General features: G+C 40.7%; 1 protein-coding gene across 3 annotated transcripts; it reads left to right on the top strand.

Moving 5' to 3' along the window:
- The first annotated feature begins 2,357 nt into the window (after window positions 1-2,357).
- LOC108441595 (alpha-amylase-like) lies at window positions 2,358-15,795 on the top strand. 3 transcript variants are annotated; one of them, XM_017721212.2, is made up of 11 exons: window positions 2,358-2,631; window positions 3,002-3,172; window positions 7,547-7,693; window positions 7,926-8,123; window positions 10,328-10,558; window positions 10,913-11,046; window positions 12,054-12,176; window positions 12,284-12,383; window positions 13,157-13,278; window positions 14,683-14,808; window positions 15,228-15,378. In XM_017721212.2, the coding sequence occupies exons 1-11, from the start codon at window positions 2,611-2,613 to the stop codon at window positions 15,244-15,246; spliced, it is 1,392 nt and encodes a 463-aa protein (XP_017576701.2). In that variant the 5' UTR covers window positions 2,358-2,610; the 3' UTR covers window positions 15,247-15,378. The 3 variants fall into 3 exon arrangements, with proteins under 3 accessions (XP_017576701.2, XP_017576699.2, XP_017576700.2); XM_017721210.2 differs by having other exon boundaries at window positions 2,364-2,631; window positions 15,239-15,795; XM_017721211.2 differs by having other exon boundaries at window positions 2,364-2,647; window positions 15,239-15,795.
- The last annotated feature ends 3,233 nt before the right edge of the window (window positions 15,796-19,028 follow it).

Here is a 19,028-nt window from a genome sequence, read left to right as displayed (position 1 = left end):
TATGGGGAAGCACTGGCTGTATGGTTTTTCTTTCGTAGGTGCATTACTGTTACTGGCAAAGGCAAAGCTAGGGTCATTCCTAGTGCATGCCTCCTGACATATAAATGCAGCAAAGAAGGAGAATGGGGGAAAGTGTCTGTTGTTGTTGAACTGGGAGCCGCTGTATATCCATTTCTCCTGTAGTGCGTGGGGAAGTTTTTCCGCTATAGGGTTTATTCCCCAGGCAGTGTCAAGGAAAGCCAAGCCAGTCAAGTAACCATCTTCCTTTGCTGACTGGAGCTCCACTAAAAGGTCTCCGAGCTCCCGCAATTTAATGTAGTCTTTGCAGGGTATTTAAGGGAAACTGTCTAGGCTTTTAAAAAGTGCAATTTCGATCACGTCTGGCACAACATAATATTCACTCAGCCTATCCCAAGCCTTCTTAAGAGCTGTGCTCGGATCACTCATATGTGCCAGGCATTATCGTCTTGACGTGTTCAGATGCTTTCCCCAACCACTTCATTAGCAAATCCAACTCTTCCCCAGCAGAAAGCTCCAGATCTCCTATTGCATTAGTAAATGAAGACCTCCAAGCTCTAAAGCTCTCAGGCTGATCATCAAACTGGCAAAGTATTCACCAGCTCACGGCGTGCTAGGTACTTAGCAAAGTCGGTCATTGGAAGTGACTGTGGTTGCTTCACTGAGCTTGTGTAGTGTAGCTGGCCATGAGGCTGAGGTGTTAGGATATGATCCACACAGTGAAGATAATCACCTATGCCATTGTCACAATGCGTGGGTCTGTTAGCGGGGGAAACGGATTCATTTGTGGCAAGAAAGAGTTGAAGAGTTCATTGCCCTTAGTTATGAGACTGCCATCAGGCTGAGGTGTAGATGGCGTTGCAGCATCAGCATGGGAGATGCAGTTTTATTTGTTCTTTCAGGTAATTGGCAGTATGCATAGATACAAATGTGCCTGACGATGCATTAACTTCTTTTCTGGAAGTCATCCTGCCTTCATTCACCTCAGCTGCCCCCAATGCCTCTGCATGTGCATGGATTTGTGTGTGCCTGCAGAGCTGGCTTGAGAGGCTTTATCTGCATCATCCATAATTGTGGATTGTCACACCTGAATCTCAGCTTTCAATGTCTTTTCACTTGTTGTTCTCGTTAAGGTGTTAGAACCAGAACTAAACAGGAGCCAAACTCTAACCACAAAAGGCTAGAAGAGTCAGGATGTAGCTTCTTCCTGTGACTTTATTTAGCCTTGAAAATGTGAATTTAGAGTGAAACTGAACAGACAAATCACAAAAGGTCAATTATAAGTGTAAAACACAAATAAAACAACATATCACACCAGGACAAAGATACAGGGTAGCACCAAGCTAGGAGCATGCTAGCAACCGCAACTGATGCAATTAATCTCAAAATGAACTTAAACAGGACTCAATTCTCAAAAATATGCTAATATAAACAGTCAATCTACTAAAATGTTTACTCACAGACATTGCTTTGAAGAGATTGAATGGGGATGACAACAGATTAAGCTGAGCTTGCATTCATTTCTGGCTGTGCTCTTCCAACGCTTCCTCTCAACTTCCTCTCGCTTTCTTAAAGGAACATATTCAGTGTATCCACTAGAGGGCGCTATTTTCTTTCCTAAATATACATTTCACCATTTGCTTTGCCTGGAAGGCAGAACAATGACATCTTATTAATGTGACAAGTGATTCCAAACTTTTAAATGGTACTTTGTAAAGAGTCATATGCAAAACTATGAACAGACCTGGTTAAAAGTTAGAACATCTTTCACGGAGAACTCAAACATGACATTTTTTCTGTAAATGTTAGTACATAATTTCTGTTTATTTGCTGGGTTTGGCATTTTGTAAAGCATTAATCATAAGATGTGCCATATTTTTGCACAGGAGATGTTTTATTATTTTACACCCCCCCCCCCCGTATGTTACATTCAGCAAATAAAGAGTAATTGTGCATTAAAATGTTTATTCTCTAAATCGGATGTGTTAACTTATTTTCACGTAAACAAAAAAATAAATAAATTTACAAAACGTGTCATTTGACCAAGGGTGGCAAAACTTGCATACAACTGTATCTATGTGTGTGTGTGTGTGTGTGTGTGTGTTATTATTATTTTTATTTTTTTATATTATTTACAAATTTTTTTGTTATTTATTTATTTCATTTTTTCCTGGAATTATTGGAATTATTTTTCTCCGGAATCATTTTGTTTCCTGCACTAAGAAGAATTTCTTACATATAACACAAAACTCTGGTTGTGAGTTTTATAATATATTATTAGATGAAACTCAAAATTTAATGTTCACCAGTGTTTAAAAAGCGAATATTTAATACCAGTTAGACTCTTCAAAAAAGCCAAGCACTTCCAGGTCACTGTAGATTATAGTTAGGGACGTCCCACTGGAGCTGCTTCCTCAGCCTGGGCTCTGTGTGCGTCTGGTGTCCCGGCTAAGCCTCACTGCTCTAGGCCTGCGTGGGGAACTCTAGCCCCCTGTTTCAGGCCTGCTCTGCTGGAGTCCCAGAGACGCAGAGGCAGGTGTGCTGCTGCTCCTTCTCAGACACACTGAGCTCACTCCCCTTCATTACTTTTGCATGGAGTCGAGAGCTGCGAAGGTGAGGCGGCATGAAGGTGAGCCTTTTAAATCTGCACTGCAGTGGTGAATTTTAATACCTGAGGCTGCTGTTTATCTGGAAGACTGTTTAGCATGAGAAACATCTTCAGGACAGTGATTTTATTCTTTGTTTTTTGCAGAGCTTGCCTAGTTTTACAGCACCAACATGTGAATTCTTTAATACGGTGGGCTGGAAATAGAAACCGGCCATGAGCAGGATTTTTTTTTGTGTGTATCAATAATGCAGATCCATACTGAATTTCAAATGGATGGCCTCTGGTAGGGGTAGTGCAAATCAACTGACCTGATATATTGAAGTCTTGCATATATAACCAACTTTTTTTTATCATTATATCGCTTTCTATGACCAGACAAGGACAAAATGGTGTTTGCTAGCGCTGGGTTTTGGACTGGGCCTGTCCCAGTACCACTCCCACACCCACCATGGAGGATCGATTGTCCATCTGTTTGAATGGCGCTGGTCAGATATCGCTGATGAATGTGAGAGATATTTGGCACCCAGTGGTTTTCATGGAGTTCAAGTAAGTAGATCTCTGAAATTAGGCATCATTTTGTAGGCAGCATCATGCCTTTATTAGGAACTCTGGGTCTTAGCTGGTTTTCCCAATGGGAAAAATGAAAGGCTTGTTAAATATTTATTAAAATCACTGCTATCGTGTCCTGAGGTCAACAAAAATACCTCAAAGCCAATATGTTTCATGTTGTGTACATTTATACCACCACCCCCAAAATTGCAAGGTTGTTTAGCAGTCAAAACAGCTGGTTAATGAGGAGCCTGGTCACTTCCTATTTCCTTCGTTATATCAAAAACAAAAAGCTGCAAAAAGCCAGAGGGCGCCCGCTAGCGAGTCCTCAATGAATTTGAGAAAATAGAGCTCAATGCCTAAATATGAAATGTTAAAATAGCTTCCAACCATGCGCCCAGAACTTTTCTTTAATTTTGGAAAGTAGAAGGATGGGCAGCAGAACGCTGGCATTACTGCTACTGAGTGCTTGGTTGGCGAGTGGAGCAGCTCGTTGGCTCAATGACGTACATGAGGCGTCATTTTAAACTCCTGTTTCTCAAATTTAAAAGCTCTTAAAAATATACTAGCAGTGGTAAAATGTTTTATGCTGTTCTGTGTTTAGCAAACGAATGTATCCTTTTACATTAAAAATGTTTAAGCATTTATAATCTTTGATTTTGCTCAATCAACTCAACCCATTAATTTTGGACTCGCTCAGGAGCGCCCTCTAGTCTCTAAGAAATGCAAAAGACATTACAGAGTGGTAATTCTCCTCTCTACAAGTTCTCTATTCAGAATACAAATAATGCTATACACACATAAGCTAGCAAGCACTCTTGCACACTGAAACTTAAACACCAGCTGCTAAAACTGCAGCCTAAGTTTGTTTTCACACCACGCCAGTGTTTGGTTTTTGTGACATTGTATATATTTATTTGGTTTGGTTGGTTTCACAGTGCAACAGCTGAAATGCACCTAATTACACATGTGGGCGTTTGTTGATTAGTCGGGAATTTGATGATGAAGTCAAGCTCCCTAGTACAAAGTTTGCCTTTATTAGTGCCCAGTTTCAGAAAAATTGGGACAGCATATGAAATGCAAATGTGCTCAGCATTAATAGTGCTTTCACAAATATGCAAATGACCCACTAGTACCCACATAGCATGGCAGATGTTGGATTTTGCACTTTACACTGGTAACAATCTCGATGCTCCTTTTCTTTTCTGGCCTGGAGAACACTAACATCCATTATTTCCATAAACTATCTGAAAGGTTAACTTGTCAGAGCACAATACACATTTTCACTGAACATCAGTCCATTTCAGATGAGTTTGAGTCCAGAAAAGTCAGGATATATGTCAGCAATTTTTTGGAATTGGGTTTGTAGTAAGAATATCAAATATATTCATGATAAAATGGATAATTATATTACATGAAAGATGCTTGATACAGACAATGTCTGGGTGTATCACAATCAGAGTAATAAAAATAAAGTTTACTTGATTTCTACGTCTACAATCTCATTTTAATTTTTATGTCAGTTTGAAATTAACCAATTAGGTCACAGATTTCTGGTCTAAGCTATCGCAAATACATCATGTGGCAAAATTATTTGCTCGTCATCAAAATTAATCTACTTTTATTAGTAGCAGTTTCTCATATGAGTCTCTGTAAAGAGCCAGATGTTAAAACAGGCCTATTTTGTGCCCAGTACAGCCCTGATGTCCACTGAAAAAAGCTTGCTCTGATGTTTAACTCCCTCGTTTGATGCAGACCATAGTAACAATGCTTTCCCTCCAGCATTTTAGTGAACTGAAAAAGGATTCATTTGGAGATAAAGCAAGATCCATGATTCAGTTTAGTGCACAATTGAGGATGGATGGTTTGTTCAGAACTGACAGAACAAACCGATTTAATCTGAATGAAATACAGTAGGTGTGAACACACCGTAAAACCGTCACAGCCTCCAAACTGCTACATTAGTCAAAGTTTGCCCGTCTGTGTGGGGTATTTTTGTCCAGGTTGCCAGTCTTATGGTGTCAGGTTAGTGCACTGCAGCGTTAGCTCGCATGTAGCATGCTGTATTTCGTCTCCTTAATAACCACCTAATTCGGAAGATTCCATGACGTTCGGAGGAAAAACATCCGTACGGCAAAATGTATCATCCTTGGGGCATTTAAGTTTACCACAGCGACAAACTTCCAGAACTCATTCATTTTTGTCCTAGAGTAAATCAGCTTAGGCCCACGTTTCCTAATTTGCTCATGACACCTGCTAAAGAATAAAAACATCAGAGGTCCATGAATAGGAAATAGCGAAAAAAAAATAGTGAAAAATGAATTTACTTAACTTTCCCCTTCACCCCTAATGCAGTCGATCAACTGAGACACTGGGTCGCTGATGTTTGCTCCTTTAGTTTTCGGACTGGAGCTATGGAGCTAATGTAAATTAGTAAACAAGTAATGGGAGCTCAAGTACACAATTAGCTTGGTGATATTAAACTACATGGCTAAATCATCACTCACTTGCCTCAAACCAGCGTTGTGACCAGAAGGCCTCTAGTTTGATCCCCTGAGCCAACAGTAACACCGAACCCCCAACTGCTCCCTGGACTGCTCTGGGCAAGTGTGCTCACTCCCCCTAGTGTGTGTGCATTCACTAGTGTGTATGTAGTGTTTCACTGCCAGTGGTGGACAGTAACTGAGTAAATGTAATTAGTTTCTGTACTTTAGTATTTTTGGTGTATCTGTACTGAAGTTTCTCCGTTCTGGGCGTCTTTCTCCTTTCACTCCACTACATTTCAGAGTCTAATATCCGACTTTTTCCTCCTACATTTTGAGAAATTTTTCGTTCCTTTTGGTTTCTGTGTGTATAAAAACGTAACATGTCAAAACGAAAGAAGCGCAAAGCCAGAGCACCAATCAGGGCCCAGCGGTCACTTTGTTTAGAGCTGGTTTTGACCTGTTGGTCATACCGACCCAGTGCAGCACGCGGTTCAACGTCAGCGCAGCAGCGTAAAACTTTGGGAGAGTCTGTTCAACATAAATGATGAACTAACCTAACTTTGTGTAAATAGAGCTCAATATAGAAATATGTCCACATATGCAGTCGAGACTGACGCGGCTTTTTTCTGAATTTCTACAAACACCATTTCATTTTATAGTAAATGAGTTTGGGCTGGTTTATGTTTATGAACAGACGCCTACAGATCAACATAGTAAAGGAGCTCATCTGTGATCCTGAGTTTAAAGCCAGTTTTTATTCAACTTAAACTTGGAACTAAGTTGTAAATAAATGTGAAACTGAAACTTTGCTTGTGTGTAAAAAGTGATTTCAGAGCCACTCGGTTCTCCCTGATGGAAACTGTTTACCTTCAGTGTTTTGTGCTTCTGATCATTTTAATAGACGTCAGCGTCACTAATTAATGACGTTCTATTAAAAGACTGGTTTACCAAGAGAGACGCTGGAGGACTTTCACCTGAAATGAGTTCATGAAGCCAGTCTGGTTATAAAAATGATAACAGGACATCAGAGCCAGAATTACTCTTTTAGTACTTTTACTTTATACTTAAGTACATTTGAAGGTAAATACTTTAGTACTTTTACTCAAGTGGAGGTCTAAAGGGAGGAACTTCTACTTTTACTGGAGTGATATTTTACCTTGGGGGTCTCTACTTTAACTCAAGTACGTGATTTGTGTACTTTGTCCACCTCTGTTCACTGCACAGATGGCTCAAAATACGGAGGTTAAATATCCCTGTTGTGGGACTAATAAAGGTCATTTAACTTCTATACCTTTTTGAAGCACCGCAAATGGACAGTTCTTATCAGCATCTAAATTTCAGACACTTCCTAATACCCTTTAAGTTTGGGGGTTGTTTTCCACAACTTGTGATTTTTCAGAATAGGGAAGCTAATGAAGAGAGACAAGACCTCTGGTTCTAGATTAACCCTGTCTGTCTGTCTGTCTGTCTAGCTAGTGTTCTTATGTCATATTTACAATGTCTTCTGTATAGTCTCACCATTATATTTACTCAGTTATACTATGTAATTAAGTTGATTGCAGACTGTTAATAAATCCATATGTCTTACTTTAAACCACTGTGAAGGCTGAGCTACTGAACTGCATTGTTTAATATACTAAGCTGTAATTATACATATATTGTCACACAGACTGTTAAAGCTCTCCTGCTTTAATGTTGACAGTTTTCTGTCCCTCGGTCCTTTAAATACAGGTCAGTGTGAGAGAACCAACAAGCACCACTACATTTGGTGTAAAGGAGGGAAAACTGCTTGACTTTTGGCCAATATATTCCTTTGAAAGTGGACTATTAGTTGCAAGAGCTGCAGTGCATCATCCTGAAAGACATAATTGGTTTCCTCCAACAGATTTCTCCTCCCAGCGAGCATATTGTAGTTTCCAAACCACACCGGCCGTGGTGGGAGCGCTACCAGCCTGTCAGCTACAATCTGTGCTCCAGATCCGGGACAGAACACGAGCTCCGGGACATGATCAGGAGATGCAATGATGTTGGGGTAGGCTGCAGAAGCTTTCAACATTTTGACAGACTCACTCAGTTCAAGATTTTTTTTTTTACATTTTTATTTTCAGCTCTAGAACATCCCGCCGAAGCTTGTGAAGTCCCTCAGCACATCCATGACCCGTTCTGTGTGCCTGACATGGCACACTGGCAGGCTATGATGTCTGATGATGGACGGTGTGGCACTTGTGTCGTTATGGAAATCAACCTACCATCGTTTCCTGCAGGTGAAGATCTACGCCGACGTCGTCATCAATCACATGTGCATGGCGGACGCAGGGGAGGGCAGCCGCTCGACCTGTGGCTCATACTTCAATGCCAGCCGAGAGGAGTTCCCATCTGTGCCCTATTCCGCCGCCGACTTCAACGATGATAAATGCACCAGCGGCAGTGGAAATATTGAGAATTACCAAGACATTTATCAGGTATAATTTTGGAAACGATGAAAGATCACTAGGTGGGGAATGCCACCGGACAGAGGCGTAAATATGTTTGCTTCCTTATGCAAAACTGTAGAGCAAGTAGAGCAAATCCTGTATTGATTGCAGGGCTGGAACTAATCAATTGAGCTATTATTGGATTAATTGTCTAATTGAGCCATGTTGCCCTCTGTGGCTTCCTCTTACATCATGTAAATATCAGTCTGCGACAAATGTTTGTCTTTTATGGTGCACAAAAGTCATATCGCCCCCTACGCTTCCTGTAGTGTATTACAGTCTGTCAGAGCGACTGTGTGGATCATATGAACATTATAGAGCTTTTTAAATGAAACAGTAGAAGCCGTGTCGCCCCCTACGCTTCCTGTAGTGTATTACAGTCTGTCAGAGCGACTGTGTGGATCATATGAACATTATAGAGCTTTTTAAATGAAACAGTAGAAGCCGTATCGCCCCCAAGCTTCCTGTAGTGTATTACAGTCTGTCAGAGTGACTGTGTGGATCATATGAACATTATAGAGCTTTTTAAATGAAACAGTAGAAGCCGTATCGCCCCCTACGCTTCCTGTAGTGTATTACAGTCTGTCAGAGCGACTGTGTGGATCATATGAACATTATAGAGCTTTTTAAATGAAACAGTAGAAGCCGTATCGCCCCCTACGCTTCCTGTAGTGTATTACAGTCTGTCAGAGCGACTGTGTGGATCATATGAACATTATAGAGCTTTTTAAATGAAACAGTAGAAGCCGTATCGCCCCCTACGCTTCCTGTAGTGTATTACAGTCTGTCAGAGCGACTGTGTGGATCATATGAACATTATAGAGCTTTTTAAATGAAACAGTAGAAGCCGTATCGCCCCCTACGCTTCCTGTGGTGTATTACAGTCTGTCAGAGCGACTGTGTGGATCATATAAACATTATAGAGCTTTTTAAATGAAACAGTAGAAGCCGTATCGCCCCCTACGCTTCCTGTAGTGTATTACAGTCTGTCAGAGCGACTGTGTGGATCATATGAACATTATAGAGCTTTTTAAATGAAACAGTAGAAGCCGTATCGCCCCCTACGCTTCCTGTAGTGTATTACAGTCTGTCAGAGCGACTGTGTGGATCATATAAACATTATAGAGGCTTTATCAATGAAACAATAGAAGCCGTATCGCCCCCTACGCTTCCTGTAGTGTATTACAGTCTGTCAGAGCGACTGTGTGGATCATATGAACATTATAGAGGCTTTTTCAATGAAACAATAGAGGCCGTATCGCCCCCTACGCTTCCTGTAGTGTATTACAGTCTGTCAGAGCGACTGTGTGGATCATATGAACATTATAGAGGCTTTTTCAATGAAACAATAGAAGCCGTATCGCCCCCTACGCTTCCTGTAGTGTATTACAGTCTGTCAGAGCGACTGTGTGGATCATATGAACATTATAGAGGCTTTTTCAATGAAACAATAGATGTCATAGCAGCCTCTACCTTTCCTGTAGAGTATTATATTCTGTCTGTTGTACATTATAGAGCAGTACAGAGCACTTAATTGACATCCTTGACGTTAATCAGCTTTGTTAGAATTGCTGTAGACTTAATATTTGTGCAACAGTATACCTGAACTAATCAACTTATTAACAAGCCCTTCCCGATTGTGTTGGAGCAAGCAGATGACTGAAGCGTGCAAAGCAAGGTTTCTTCAGAATGAGAATTGGAAACCTCAGTGGCAGCGTGCCTCTTTTAAGGCCTCCATACTCCGATCAGGCATAACATTATGACATTCCTTGTTTCTATGCTCATTGTCCATCTTATCAGCTCCACTTACTGTATAGGTGCACTTTGAGAGGACAGTGAGTGGCCATAGTGTTTAAAAACTCCAGCAGCACTGCTGTGTCTGATCCACTCAGACCAGCACAACACACACTAACACACCACCACCACGTCAGTGTTACTCCAGTGCTGAGAATGATCCACCACCCAAATAGTACCTGCTCTATGAGGGTCCATGGGGTCCTGACCACTGAAGAACAGGGTAACAGAGTATCAGAGAAACAGATGGACTACAGTCTGTAACTGTAGAACTACAGAGTGCAGCTATACAGTAAGTGGAGCTGATAAAGTGGACAAAGAGTGTAGAAACAAGGAGGTGGTCAGAATGATACGCCTGATCAACAGGTATTTTTCTTTACCTAAAACGTTTCCTTCAGGTGCGCAACTGCCGTCTGCTCGGCCTCCTTGATTTGGCCCAGGATAAGGAACACGTCCGTGGGAAAATTGTGGACTACTTGAACACTCTGGTGGACATGGGTGTGGCTGGCTTTCGGGTGGACGCTTGTAAACACATGTGGCCAGCCGACCTGAAGGTCTTATATGGAAGGCTTCACAACCTCAACCCGAAGTGGTTCCCCAAAGGCTCCAGCCCGCTCATTTACCAAGAAGTAAGGTTCAGTTTTCATTCTACAGAGCATGCATGAGCACACCAAAATCCATGTGTCCTTGCCCTTCAGTTTTGATCAAGCTGTATGACAACGGTCAGTTAGAGTTATGGTCAGTTAGAGTTCTCTTAAAGAAATAATCAATAGAAAAAGTTCTGATGTACACAGTTTCCCCACTTACCCCAAATGCAGCCAATCCAGACATGTTTGATGTTTGCTCCCTTAGTTTGGGACTATATCCCACCAATTAGCATTGTACAAACTACAGGCCTTGGTAATCACACACTTGACTCAAATCATCTTGAGGTATTAAGTAATCTCATACAGACTTGCTTGTGTGGTTATGTCCTGTCTAAGGTCATTGATTTGGGAGACGAGCCCATTAAAGCTGGTGAATACTACCCACTTGGCCGTGTTACCGAATTCAAATATGGCGCTATGCTGGGTTCTGTCTTTCGCAAATGGAATGGCTACAAGCTATCCGACCTCAGGTAAGTCACATATGGGTTCATATTTCACATTTGAGTTTCTTATAGTCTGCCTCCTACCTTTAACTGATTTTCACCTGCATTTACTCTTATTCTGACAATTTTGCGGTGCTTCCGTTGAGCTTAGACAGAATTTTCTTGGGCTATAATTGAATTCAGCCAGAGTTTTGCTGGGCTATAATCAGGTTTTAACAAAATTTTGTGGGGCTACAGTCGGGTTCAGACAATTTTTTGGGGCTACAGTCAGGTTTAAACATAATTTTGTTGGGCTACAGACGGATTCAGATTGAATTTTTTTGGGCTGCAGTCGGGTTCAGACAACTTTGTTGGGCTACAGTCGGGTTCAGACAGAATAATGTTGGGCTACAGTTGAGTTCAGACAATTTTTCGGGGGCTACAGTCGGGTTCAGACAATTTTTTGGGGGCTACAGTCGGGTTCAGACAATTTTGTTGGGCTACAGTCGGGTTCAGACAGAACTTTGTTGGGCTGCAGTCGGGTTCAGACAGAATTTTTTGGGCTGCAGTTGAGTTCAGACAGAGTTTTAATGGGCTATGGTTTAGTTGAGACAGAATTTTGGTGGACTATGGCCAGAGTCAGGATTTTGACTTTCCTAAAAATCCTGAGACAGAATTTTCTGGGATGCACTGCAGTTCAGACAGAATGCAGCCTGATTTGAGCAGCATTTTGTCGGACTGTTGTTGGATTTTCAGGTTTTTCTTTTATTTTGTTGGGCTGCACTTGGGTTTGGAAATATTAGTGGCCTTAAGTTTCAGGCATGATTGTGTTGGATGTGGTTAGGTTTTGGCAGAACTTTGTTGGGTTAATTTCGAGTTTAGGCAGAATTTTATCATCCTGTGTTTGGGTTCGAATTGTTGAGCGATTTAAAAATTCCAGGCTGGACACACACTGTACTGTACGTTCTACAACTTAACTCTTTGTCCTTATCTGCTCTGTGCTTTTGTGAGCTGTTTTTTTATGTTTAGACAGTATGAAGTCCTGTGCTTTTCAGGTCCTGGGGCGAAGGATGGGGATTGATGCCTTCTGACAAAGCCCTGGTGTTTGTAGATAACCATGACAACCAGAGAGGTCATGGAGCAGGTGGGGCATCCATCCTCACCTTCTGGGAACCCAGGTAGGAGCTGTCCTCTCTGTGAACACACCACATCTACTGCTACAGCTAGAACAAAGCTGAGGCCTCTCACTTGACTGAATGACTGCACCGTTCCTTCTGCTCTCCAGGCTGTATAAAATGGCTGTGGCGTTCATGCTAGCCCATCCCTATGGCATGACCAGAGTGATGTCCAGCTACCGCTGGGATCGGCATATTGTGAAAGGAAAAGTAGGTGTCTGGTGCAGCTTCACAGACTTGCCTTAAACAAATTCTTCAGTCAAATCTAATATTCTACCTAAAAAAAATATTGTAATGGAATAAAAACAATTATATTATTCTAAAATTGACACATTTATTGGACGGCAGACACTTTTTTTCCCCAAGAAGAAGCCTTTAATTTTTTTAAATAGACTTTTTTTCCAGAAATGTTCACCACAGCTACAGTAATCAGCCCTAAACAATGATCTATATGTAGATAAATCGATTTTGAAAATATGTCAGAGGGAATCTCATCATTCCCTCTGCTCCAATCAGTTCCAATCAAGCCCACAACCTATGAGTAATGAAACACAGTGGAGGCAGGAGAGGTAGTTTGCAGTCAAAAGTTAGCCTGGTCAAGCAGTTCTTCTGCTAAACATGAATCCAATCAGACATCATTAACCTGGAAATGCTTTCTAAGAGATGAATCCAACTCCACTGTAACTGCAGCATGTATATGACCACACTCAAATACCTGTAAATACTACTGCAGTGCATAACCGCCTCAAAATCAAATGCATCCACTTCTACTAGCAAGATGGATCAAACTGGACACAAGCCGGCTAAATGAGGTTTCAAAACACTTGATTTTGAAGAGCCAGTCATTTCTTATTCTCTCTACTGAAAACATGAATAGCCAGCTGCTGTTTTGACTAGTTGACTGGTAAACATGAATAGTCTAACCTGTGTCATGACAGTGGGTTGTTCTACTCCCTGTTTAAGCCAGTGTCTGTGTGTGTCAGGATGAGAATGATTGGGTCGGACCCCCCAGTTATCCTGATGGCACCACTAAGCCAGTTCCGATCGGTCCAGATGGCGGCTGTGGAGACGGCTGGGTCTGTGAACACCGCTGGCCTCAGATCAGGTCACAGATGTTTGTTAATATATTTCCCAAGCCATGGGCCTGGCAGCAGGCCCCAAGTGTTATTACACACTTATATAGCCCAAGAAAAGCTCCATTAGTTTGCAGTGAAGTCCTTCTAGTTAATGAAGCCTTAGTAGGTAATGACCATGAAATGTGAAGGGGTTAATAAATATCTCACTCACTCACTCACTCACTCACTCACTCACTCACTCACTCACTCACTCACTCACTCACTCACTCACTCACTCATCCATCATCTAAGCTGCTTATCCACCAGGCTCACGGGTGGGGGGAGGGGTGCTGCGGCCTATCCCAGCACTTACTGGGCAGAAGGCAGGAAACACCCTGGACAGGTCGTTTGTCAAACTAATCATTCTTATTTTGTTCAATAATTATCGGCTTGCAGTGTCAATATTTTAATCTAAGCAAGAAGTTCGATTAAATGATAAACAGATGATTATGGTATATTATTTATCATCATTTCTGGCCTAGTTACCTGCGTCAGGGTTTGTCATTTTTAAAAATAGATGCCATTCAGGATGGTAGTTTCATTAGAAATTCATCCTCTGTAGTAATTTTAGCCTAATCTCATTCTGGATATTCACTTTATTAGAACTTGGCTATCACTTTATTTGAAGGCTACCTACATAAGGGCTTCATGACGCATTCATAAGCACTGTATAATGTGTTTATGAAGCGTTACTTGAACATTTATTAAGTGCTTATGTCGGTTCTCGCAACCTGTCATAAGATGTTTTATGAAATAAATTATATTGTACTGACATAATAACAATAAACGTTGAACATATTTACATCACTAAACATTAAAAACACTATACATAACTATTTATGTCAGCATTCATAAGACGACATTGTACTGATATCAGGTGAAAGATGCCTGGAAACCACCCCCTCTTTGCTCCATGGCATGGATAAGATGATTGATGCAATTATGTATAGTGTTTAAATATGTTTAGTGCTGTAAATATGTTCAACGTTTATTCATATTATGTCAGTACAATGTCATTTATTTCATAAAACATCATGTCAGGTTGCGAGAACCGACATAAGCACTTAATAAATGTTCAAGTAGCGCTTCATAAACACATTATTCAGTGCTTATGAATGTGTCATGAAGCCCTTATGTAGGTAGCCTTCAAATAAAGTGTTACCAGCTTTTCTTCATCTTAATCCACAGCTTCATACTAATTAGCTAAGCCTGGTTAAAGTTACAGAACAATGGCGTCCTATTACAATTATTTCATACATGAATCTAGAATGTAATTGGTTTTATGTTATTAAAAAACAGCATTGTTTTTGATTCCAGACTATCAAATGGAAGAATGTTGTCAGATTTCCAGAATACAGTTCTAACACCAACGCGTTCTGTTGATCTTTTTACAGGAACATGGTCACCTTCCGCGTCATAGTGAACGGGCAGCCTTTGTGCAATTGGTGGGACAATGGAAGCAACCAGATTGCATTTGGACGAGGTGATCGTGGCTTCATAGTCATCAATAATGATGAATGGTAAGGCTACAAATCCATTGGTCTCATTTCATCTCTATCGATCAGTCCAGTTGCCTGAGAAAGTCTAGTTTTGACAGACTCGTTTTTTCTTTGATTTGTGTTCCTTGAAGAATGTTCTGATCACCTATGACACTGACAGTATTTTGCCTTCTTCTGAAGTTTGACTTATCTTGTTATTTTTCAACGAAGTAAGAAAAGTCTCTGTAATGGTTTATCCTAACTCAGCTATGTATTACTCTAAGTGAAAATCTTCAACACTCAGTTTCCTGTTTATTAAGTGCAAACTGACCGTGATCATTTACATACATTAAACAAACATTAAAAACATTTTGAAAAACCTGTGTCCCAAAACTTTTGGCAGGCAGTGTAGGATGTGAAGTTTCTTTTACTGCATGCTGTGATTTAGTCAGCTGTAACAGCATTCTTTCAGTTTTTTAGATGCCACACTAAATACTGGTCTGACCGCTGGAACATACTGCGACGTCATCTCTGGGCAGAAGACGGGTGACCGATGTACTGGAAAGCAGGTCACTGTGGACAGCAGAGGGAGAGCGCACTTCAGAATCAGCAACATGGATCAGGATCCTTTTATTGCTATACATAGAGACTCCAAGCTGTGAACTGGTGTTAAAACTGAATTATTTCTATACGCACAAACTCCAAGCTGTGATCTGGTAATGCATGAAAACTTCAAACTCTAATCTGGTAATAAAAATGAATTATTTCTATTCACTCAAACATCAAACCGTAGCCGGGTAATGAAACTGAATTATTTCTATTCACACAAGGGACACACTGATCTGGTAATGAAACTGAATTATTTCTATTCACACAAGGGACAAACTGTGATCTGGTAATGAAACTGAATTATTTCTGTTCACACAAGGGACAAACTGTGATCTGGTAATGAAACTGAATTATTTGTATTCACACAAACTCCAAAGTGTGATATGATGATAAAATGAAATAAAATTAAATATCCATCCATCCATTTTCTAAGCCGCTTCTCCGTCAGGGTCGCGGGGGGGTGCTGGAGCCTATCCTAGCAGTCTTCGGGCGGAAGGCAGGATACACCCTGGATGGGTCGCCAGTCCATCGCAGGGCAGACAGACAGACAGACACAGACAGTCACTCACACCCAGGGGCAATTTAGCACGTCCAATTGGCCTGACTGCATGTCTTTGGACTGTGGGAGGAAACCGGAGAACCCGGAGGAAACCCACGCAGACACGGGGAGAACATGCAAACTCCACACAGAGAGGACCCTGGTCACCCGGCAGGGGAATTGAACCCAGGCCCTCCTCGCTGTGAGGCGACAGCGCTACCCACCACGCCACCGTGCCGCCCTAAAATTAAATATATGTAGCTGTAATTTTCCTTGTTGCTGACAATACATGAGCGAGATTTTTTCATTAGAGTGAATCTGAATTTTAGAATTTTCAAGTATTTACGAAGATCAGAGAAATTGTTTGGTCATTGCATATTAAGCAACAGGTTTTCATGGTTATTAGGCAGAAAGCCTGAGCAACTAAACTGGCTATTCAGATAAGCTAATGATAAAACCAACCCTGTGGCTAAGAAGACTTTGTAACATTGTTCTGTAATGTGATTTAATACTTAGATATGATATGTAAATGAGTTAAAAAAAAAAAGACAAAAAAAAAAGGGGCAGTTGTGGGCTGGAGGTTAGGGAACTGGCCCTGTGACCGGAAGGTCGCCGGTTTGATCCCCAGGGCCGACAGTCCATGACTGAGGTGTTCTTGAGCAAGACACCTAACCCCCAACTGCTCCCCGGGCACCATGGATAGGGCTGCCCACCGCTCTGGGCAAGTGTGCTCACTGCCCCCCTAGTGTGTGTGTTCACTAGTGTGTATGTGGTGTTTCACTTCAAGGATGGGTTAAATGTGGAGGTGGAATTTCCCCGTTTGTGGGATCAAAACAGTATCACTTAATACTTAACTGACCAGACATTCTCACTGCAGGTTTGTTCTTGCTTTTTTTACTCAGTGGAAGAAGTAGTGTTTATAAACGGTTGGGATTGGCTGGGAGGTGACAGTCATGTTCCAAATGGACAATTGCGTTCGACATTGTAGATATGTGTGCTTACCTCACAGCTTACCTACATGGACAAGGTGTGAATTCCATCATGAAGTCATAATGAAATAATTTCCTTTTATCTCTGTAGATATTAAGATATGCATGACATATGATTCTGTAAGTACACTGCAGTCATTCATAGAGTGCACCTGATTGCCTATACATGTAAATGTTGAATTGCTGTGCTTTTAGAAGGATAGAGAACCACTGTGAGATCATTGTAGCTATCAGAAGTTGTACAAAGGCCTGTTCGGGGGCAGTCGTGGGCTGGAGGTTAGGGAATTGGCCCTGTGACCGGAAGGTTGCTGGTTCGATCCCCAGCACCAACAGTCCATGACTGAGGTGTCCTTGAGCAAGACACCTAACCCCCAACTGCTCACTGGGTGCTGTGGATAGGGCTGCCCACCGCTCCGGGCAAGTGCGCTCACTGCCCCCTAGTGTGTGTGTGTGTGGTGTTTCACTGCACGGATGGGTTAAATGCGGAGGTGGAGTTTCCCCGTTTGTAGGATTTAAAAAGTATCACTTAACTTGGAGAAGTCTTCCGTGTGTAATCACTTTTCCCTCCAGAGTAAATGTGTCAATTCTAAGGTGTGCTGATTCATTATGGAGAGACTGATGGCTTCGCCATACATATTTCATGCATACAAATCCTGCAAGTTTCATGAAGTTGTCCAAATGAGTAACATTTAGAGCTGAAGTGAAGTCATTCGTTTGAATAATTGATGTTTAATGTCTTTGATAAGAGTTAGTGAGAAGGTCATGGTTTCACTCCAACCTGAGAGGCTCGGGGTAATGAGCTTTCCCTGCCGTCCGAACGTGCTCACACTGGATAAACACTTCATCAGACATGTTGCTCTTCCTTCTTATGAGGATGTGTGTAGCATGAGCTGTTTACTGAATCGCTACGGCGGCGGCTGAACTTCTCAATGAGCTGGGTGGCCACCTATTGGCCCAGAAGCTAAATGCATAATAGGCTTCCATATACAGGGTGAGTTAAAAGTCACAGGACAATTGCTTTATTATTTTTTTTCAATTCAATTGTTTTGTTTTATGTTATATTTTTATGCTGTCACAAGCCTCCACAATGTGGCGCTGAAGGTGGTGTTTGTTGTGTATTTTCTCAGCATACACAATTTGTTTGAGATGATCCCAGAGATAAAAATCAATAATGAAAAAATAAAATAAAATAAAACGGTGTCCAGTGACTTTTGACTCACTTTTATTAGTAATGTAAAGCAAACTGAGGTGACTGACAAACATGTTTTAATAAAATTAACATCCAGAATGAAGTGCTATCCATCCATCCATCCATCCATTTTGAAGTGCTAATATATTCATATTCAGGATGAAGTTCTGATAAAAATTAATATCCAGAATGAAGCTTTAATAACTTTATATACAGAACGCAGATGAAGCAAAATTAATATCTAGAATGAGGTTTTAATAATATTCAGAATAAAGTTCTAGTAAAATTAATATCTGAAGTTCTAATAAAATTAAAAGCCAGAATAAAAAAAAAATTAGTAAAGTAAAAAAAAAGTAAAAAAAATTGCCATCAAAAATGAAATTCTCATGAAATTCTATCCAGAGTATCCAGGATAAAGTTCTAGTAAAATTTATATCCAGAATAAAGTTCTAGTAAAATTAATATCTGAAGTTGTAATTAAATTAAAAGCCAGAATGAAGTTCTAACAACATTTATATCTAAAAGACATTCTAATATTATTAGTATCTAGATTTGTGGCACATTTGTAATTTGTTTTATTTTTGTATTTATTCATATTTTATTAAATTTTTCTGTTTTATTTTGTTTTAGTTAATAAACAGAACCTTTTCAGTTTAAGTGAGGACATCATATATGTCAGTGGCAGGGTCTGCCTTTGGTACTCGGCTTGGATGTACAGTAAAATTAATATCCAGAATAAAGTTCTATTGAAGTTTATATCCCGAATGAAATTCTAATAAAATTAATATCCAGAATAAAGTTCTATTGAAGTTTATATCCCGAATGAAGTTCTAGTAAAATTAATATCTGAAGTACTAATAAAATTTATATCCAGAATGAAAAATAAAGTTCTAGTAAAATTTACGTCCAGAATAAAGTTCTGGTAAAATTAATACCC

Source organism: Pygocentrus nattereri, chromosome 3, assembly GCF_015220715.1.
Source record: "Pygocentrus nattereri isolate fPygNat1 chromosome 3, fPygNat1.pri, whole genome shotgun sequence".
NCBI classification, from domain to species: Eukaryota; Metazoa; Chordata; class Actinopteri; order Characiformes; family Serrasalmidae; genus Pygocentrus; species Pygocentrus nattereri.
This window is presented reverse-complemented; position numbering and strand designations above follow the sequence as displayed.

What these genes read in the sequence shown, in the direction of transcription:
- LOC108441595 (XM_017721210.2), top strand. Translation starts at nt 2,611, where the DNA reads ATGGAGTCGAGAGCTGCGAAG. An exon ending in GTGGTTTTCATGGAGTTCAA is followed by an intron (nt 3,173 to 7,546) that starts GTAAGTAGATCT and finishes TTCCTCCAACAG; the next exon opens with ATTTCTCCTCCCAGCGAGCA. An exon ending in GCCCGCTCATTTACCAAGAA is followed by an intron (nt 10,559 to 10,912) that starts GTAAGGTTCAGT and finishes GTCCTGTCTAAG; the next exon opens with GTCATTGATTTGGGAGACGA.